Genomic DNA, 6,000 nt, shown 5'->3' on the forward strand with positions numbered 1-6,000 from the left:
GCGTTATTTCACCAGCAAAATCTTTGCCTTGCATGCTCTTAGCAGAGAGGGTCATATTGCTTGATTTTTGAAAACTCATTTTTCCAAAAGCCAAGCAAAAATCCCATTGCCTTTTGAACAGAGGGACAAAGGATGCGTGCACTCTGTAGCACATTAGACTTCAAACACCTATACAATTAAAGCAAAGGTACTGTACCTTCTTATCGTAAAGACATGCTACAGGTGTTCAGGAGGGGCCGTGTGAGCAAGCGATACGAAGTGACAGGGACTAAAAAATCCCTGCTGGCGCAGGCAGCCGACGGGGACCTCTCTGCTCCCAAGGTCCCCAGGCTCAGCCTTTCTGTCTCGACGTGATGGTGTGGTGGCACACAAAGTGGAGGAGACTTTCAGCCGCAGGAGAAGCGTCTATCCCCCAAACAAGGAGGAAATAAGGAGCACATGGGGCTCCCATCACTTGCTTTTCCTCCCGCCACCGCTCTCAGAAGCTGGCGGCTGTGTCCTGTGCTGGGGGTGAGGAGGGGAGCATGCTGCAGAGAGGGTGCCTCTGCTCCCCAACCCGTCTTCAGCTAACACCGTCCCCGTCCGGGACCTCAGGGGGGGAGCTTTTGGCACTCAAACTTTACTAGAAGGCTGTTGAAAATCAGCACTGATTTCTTCACGTTTTCCAAACTGCTGTGTTTCCAGGTCTCCTGCGGCAGCTGAGGAGAGCCATCGCCATGATCCCCGCACTGCTCTTGCTGGGCCTTACAGCCCTTGTCGGTGAGCCAGGGTTCGGTTGGCTGTCGAAAGCGCCCTGGGAAGAGTTTGCAGATGGGCTGTGGAGAGGAGGCATGCGGTCAGGCCTGAGGTCCCCTTTCTGCGGGGCGCTGTAAAACCCTGTGTGGCTGAAGGTTCTCGGCTGCCATTTGAGGCTGCTTGCTGCCCACCTGCGTCCTTTAAACCAGCATGTCTGGAGTATGGGACTGACACCAAAGGGAGTCACAGACATGCCTCCTCTTGATTTTCCCAGCTAACCTTATCTGATCCCTCCGCCTACTCAGAAATGGTCTCACAAATGTCGCAGGCTGTTTGATGGAGGCTATTCATTCCTCGGTTACTGAGGAAGCAGGGTAATTTGCCCAGGCTGAGGCAAGCACTCTCCTGAATTAATTCCTCACCAAGTTGTAGAGGGATACAGGAGACGTTCCCATCCAGGGTGCTCGGGTACCACCAGCCGCCATCTGAGGGGTCACGGACGCTGGAGGGCATTGAATGGGAAAAACGCTCTGAAATAAATGCAGATGCTGTTGTTCCCCTCTCCCAAACCAACCTTTAGGCGTAACAGGGCAGGTGCCTATTCATGTATTGTCATTAGTTTCACTTGCTTCAACCTATCAAGTTAGAAAAGAACAAATTTCTGTTCTCTAGCTTTCTTTGATAATGTTACCGATGGAGAGCAGTAGCAACGATACAAGAGTGGCCAACACAAGGTGATGTGGGTTACAGGTCTGGATGAATCCCTTGTGCTTGACTTGTACTCACTTGCAGCATGCTGTACAATATTGCTCTGAGATCTTATGTGTTCAAACACCTCTGTTCAATTTTTCAGCTCCATCCATGAGTTACAGTTGCTATGGTGATGTAAGTGCTCTTCAAGCCCCCATGATCTCCTGCACATCCGTAAGAGCCCCGGACTGTGGTAGGTATCATTCATTGCTTGATTTGTCAACCTGTTTGTACCTGACAGAGAGATGCTTTGCCTTCTGTTATCGCCAAATTAAATGTGGTACAGCCAAAAGGAAGAAAGCAACACCTCCTCCCCCAAAATGTCAGGTGCTGCGAAGCCTCCAGACCTGGCAAAGAAGCGGGAGGACAAACCTCAGGTCCCACAGTCAGGACCCTCAGCCTCTAAGCAGAGGGAAATGGTGCAACCCCTTTTCAGTCAAAATGGCTCCTTCATCACCCAGGACTTTAGCATCAGCATCCTCACAAAACCCCAGGGCTCTCAGCTCGAAGGGGAAGATGTGCAGAGCCAGGTTCTCAGTGCTAGCATGTCGGCTGATCTGGCCAGTGGTGACCTGCCAGAGACACATTTTGCAGGTCCCGGGTTTGTAGCCATCCTACCTCTAGGTGACCTGGTTTTGGTAACTCCTTTCCATTTCCCTCTTTCTTGCCTTGTGTTTTTGCCCATGTCACTGCCCAGCTGACTATGTCAGATTCACACTGCTGAGACTTCCAGGGACTCTAAGGGGCTTTGCCATGTACCCCAGACATAGGTGCCTTGGACACCTGACTGTGGGTGTCCAAGTGTGGATCTGAATCCACTTGCTTGTTTCCAAACTTTTCCAAAATTAATTCAAAAAAATCTCCACCTTTCTATACACAGGCTGACAATGTAGCTGTTAGTGCAGTTTGGCTGGTCAGTCTCACTTTTTTCAAATGCAATTTGAAATTTCACTTTTCCAACTCCAGAGCTGCATTTGCAGCTGTGCAGCAGCAGAAGAGGACCGTGAACACGCAGTCCCACCTCCTGAGAAGCTGCCCTCTACCCCTTGTCATCCTCGTGTACTGGCACAGCAGCTCCCCGGCCACAGCCAGAGCCGATAGGGATGTGCTTGTTCCTCAAGCGCCACTGCCCAACTCGGTGTAGCTGCATTTTCTTCAAAACTCGAGTTACTCCTTTGATACACCCGCTCAAGGAGAAAGCAAGGGTTTTGGATGGGAGAGTGTGTAAGTGTGCCTTTTCCTAAGCTGCAGGACTTGCCATGGTACGGAGGACTGCTGAGGCAGACATTGTACGCCTGAGGAAATACGAGATTCCAATTAAGAGAGTAGCCAGAAACCTGTGCTTGGACCCGGCGCTCATTGCTGCCATCATTTCACAGGAAAGCCGCGTTGGCCAGCTCCTGGACAATGGCTGGGACCAGGATCGACAAAAGTATGGCTTGATGCAGGTACGTCAGGGCGATAAGTATGAGTAACAGAGCAGTAATGGAGTGTATATCCCAAGGCTTTACCTTAGCAAATGACTGTTCTGCATTCAAGACAGCACTTAAATGCATTCTCTCTACATCAAAGGTTGTGCTTAAATGTTATCCTGAATAAGGTCACTTCCATGAATCACAGCCTGGGAGTACAAAGAAGAGGGAGAAGCTGCAGTGGTGGTTGTGTTCAGAAGGAAACCCATTTTGTTGCTTGACTTTTCTAGCTTGGCAGGCAGCAACAGCGCCCTTTCGGAATGTGGGATAGTGAAGAACACATAAATCAGTGCTCAACTATCCTGGTTCTTGCAATTAATGAAGTACGGGCAAGACATCCTACCTGGACCTGGGACCAGCAGCTGAGAGGTACACAACGGGCTATATACTAGAAAGGGACATGCCGAGTGATGGGAGCGCTCTGCATTTATTGGTGTCACTTTTAAGGGGAAAAGAGCATCAGTCTGGCAGATTTTACAGCACCTCTTACCAAAAAAAAACCCCAGAGTTTTTTAGTTCAAAAGAGACAATCCCAAAACAGCAGACCGGCAAGAAGTCTGAATATAGACGCAGCCTCCCAGCTCTAAACACTGTCCACAGGGCCTCCCTGTTTCTGCCTGCAGAAGAGAGACTGCGGTGGGGTGCCAAGCTCCTTGGCAGATTTGCTGCAGTAGGAAGCAGCGGGAAACCAGCCCAGACTGGGAGCTGCCGCAGCAGCAGGGAAACACCCCATGCAGGGCTGGGCGAAGGTGTTGGGCACAGTCTCAGCAGGTTGCCCCTTGACTGCAGTGACAAATGCCCACAGAAGGCCACTACATTGAATAGCTGGGCCACTGCTGGTGAATGGCCAGATCCAGGACCTCCTTAAATTCCCTGGAAAAGGCATTGTGCTCAGTGAATGTGAACAGGTCTCAAGTTATCCTCTTATCTCTTCATCCTACAAGGGGAATCGCTGTCAGGTGGACAAATAAGGTAGAAACCAACTAAACAAAAGCCACTGGGGAAGGCAGAAATTGAGGCACTGCAACACAGCAGGCGTATCACGGCAGGCTGTTGATTGTGTCAAGGAAGCTTGGGATCCAGGTTTGCTTGTAGTCCGTGTTAATTGCCTGCTGGTTTGTTCACCTGGTGTTATTTCTTGCTCTCCCATCCTTGCCTTTTTAGATTACACCCTTTTCTGGGACTAACATGCCATTCCCACCTGCATTTGGAGAGAATCATGGATTCCTTCACTATAGAAATAAGGATTTTGCAAAATCAGTCACTTTTCAACAATAATGCACAATTAGCAATTTCCCAAGCAGTTGTATAGGCTTGGTGAGAGCCCTTTTGGCTAGGAATTTTTACTTTTAAATACCTATTTCTTACTTGCAAGCGCATAACAACGCCTTCTTAACTCTTTTCAGGGGGAATCTGCACCTACCATGCAAAAATGGGCAACCTCCAGGTCTATGAGGAAGACCCATGCGACAGAGACAACTACTATGTCAACAGCGTGATTAGGCGAGCCCAGTACTTCAAGAGACACGGGTTCTAGCTCAGAAACTCACCCCGCCACCGAGTATCTCCTCTACATAGACTAGCCCTGTAGTGATCGTAGCATCCAGAGCAGTTCCTCAGAGTTCCTGGCAGGACCAATGCTGGTGGCACAGGCACTAGCACCTCACTTGCTCCAGCAAATCCCAGCTCCCTGCTCACAGTCGGGCAAGCTCAGCGCTGCCTTCCAGGGGACCCACAGGGATGAGAAACCACAAGTTCAGGGCCTTAGAAAGGCAAATGGGGACAGACCACCAATGTTTAAATGTCGAATGAGGAAGGTGCCTCTTCCCGTTTGAAGATGAACCCGTGGCTGTTTGTGCATCCCCCAGGTGCGGGCACACAAGCCGCTCTCCCTGGGCATAGGCTGTGCTCTTCCCATCTTCTACATCCAACTCTTTCCCTCTCCTTGGCCAATAAGGGGGAGAACCCCCCGAAGCTGAAACCTTCCTTCCCCTTGATTGTGTTAGCTACTGGGCAATGAAGAGACTTCTCAAGAAGCCTCTGGTCTCTGCATGTTTCTGCATTAGTTGTGTATTCCCATGGCCGGCCTTGTGGGAGACAACGCTAAACACGCTTCTGTTAGTCTCCCAAGCTGTGGAGCCCATGCCCATGGTGGGGCTGGAGACCTCTTCAGGGTGAAAAGCAGGCTCACACAATGGGGAAGCCTCTAAATGGGAAGTACTACAAGTGCCATAGCAGGCATGCAAAACATCTTTCCGTTAGAGAGCAGCCCTCCAAACAGGAGACAGCCCTTTATGTACCCTCCCCAGGAGCTGTATCACAACAATAGTGTTGGTAAAAAAAGCCCACAACCTTTCCTGCTTTAGCTTTGGCACCTTTATGCTGGGTTTCCTCCAAATTTAAAAGCATTTCAGCATCTGTCCCTCTGCCAGGAATCCCAACTTCTAATTAGGAGAGAATTAGCTCTGGGTTTATAAGCTCTGTTTGAAAGCGTTCTTCAATGTGGATGGGTCTGGGTGCAAATTTAGGTTTACTGAGGATAATACTGAGAATGAGAGAGCAAATAAAGATAAATGTTGAATCCCATTTTTTTTTTTTTTTTCCCCATGGCGCCTGGTGGGCAACAACCTGCAACTTTAGTAAATAATCCAATTTGGTACTCTTGAAATGGGTCTAAAACTGAATTTGAGAACAGAGAAAGGAAAACTGTGCTGCAGACTGGGGTGGATGAGAAAAGCTGGGCTGGGCGGCAGGGCATGAGGCAGCCCGAGCCCAGCTGCTGCCCCCAAACCTGTGAACAGGGGAATAAGGACATTCATGTTTAGCCTTTTGAGTAACCATTTTGGAGGCGTCAGGGCACATTTCTGTCACCATTGTCGATGCAGAAGCGATGTCCCTGCCTGGCAGCACAGGGCTGCACTGCACACGTGCCTGGGCTGTCGGGTAGTGTTGACGCATGCAGTGTGAGAGCTGGTTTGGAGACAGCTTTTGCAAGCAGAGCAATTTTAACGCTGTGCTCCTTTGTCTTGCCAGTCACTCATCT

The 6,000-nt window shown here is 49.9% G+C and overlaps 1 protein-coding gene across 1 annotated transcript; it reads left to right on the forward strand.

The window, feature by feature from the left end:
* The first annotated feature begins 716 nt into the window (after positions 1 to 716).
* Positions 717 to 4,494, forward strand: LOC104256264 (lysozyme g-like). Its single transcript, XM_059826885.1, has 5 exons — positions 717 to 759; positions 1,589 to 1,678; positions 2,737 to 2,933; positions 3,188 to 3,326; positions 4,364 to 4,494. The coding sequence occupies exons 1-5, from the start codon at positions 717 to 719 to the stop codon at positions 4,492 to 4,494; spliced, it is 600 nt and encodes a 199-aa protein (XP_059682868.1).
* The last annotated feature ends 1,506 nt before the right edge of the window (positions 4,495 to 6,000 follow it).

The sequence above is a fragment of the Gavia stellata genome, chromosome 1, assembly GCF_030936135.1.
Source record: "Gavia stellata isolate bGavSte3 chromosome 1, bGavSte3.hap2, whole genome shotgun sequence".
Taxonomy (NCBI): domain Eukaryota; kingdom Metazoa; phylum Chordata; class Aves; order Gaviiformes; family Gaviidae; genus Gavia; species Gavia stellata.

Coding starts and splice junctions, on each gene's coding strand:
- LOC104256264 (XM_059826885.1), top strand. CDS start 717: ATGATCCCCGCACTGCTCTTGCTGGGCCTTACAGCCCTTGTCG. Junction 760..1,588: donor GGGCCTTACAGCCCTTGTCG/GTGAGCCAGGGT, acceptor TCAATTTTTCAG/CTCCATCCATGAGTTACAGT. Junction 2,934..3,187: donor AAAAGTATGGCTTGATGCAG/GTACGTCAGGGC, acceptor TGACTTTTCTAG/CTTGGCAGGCAGCAACAGCG.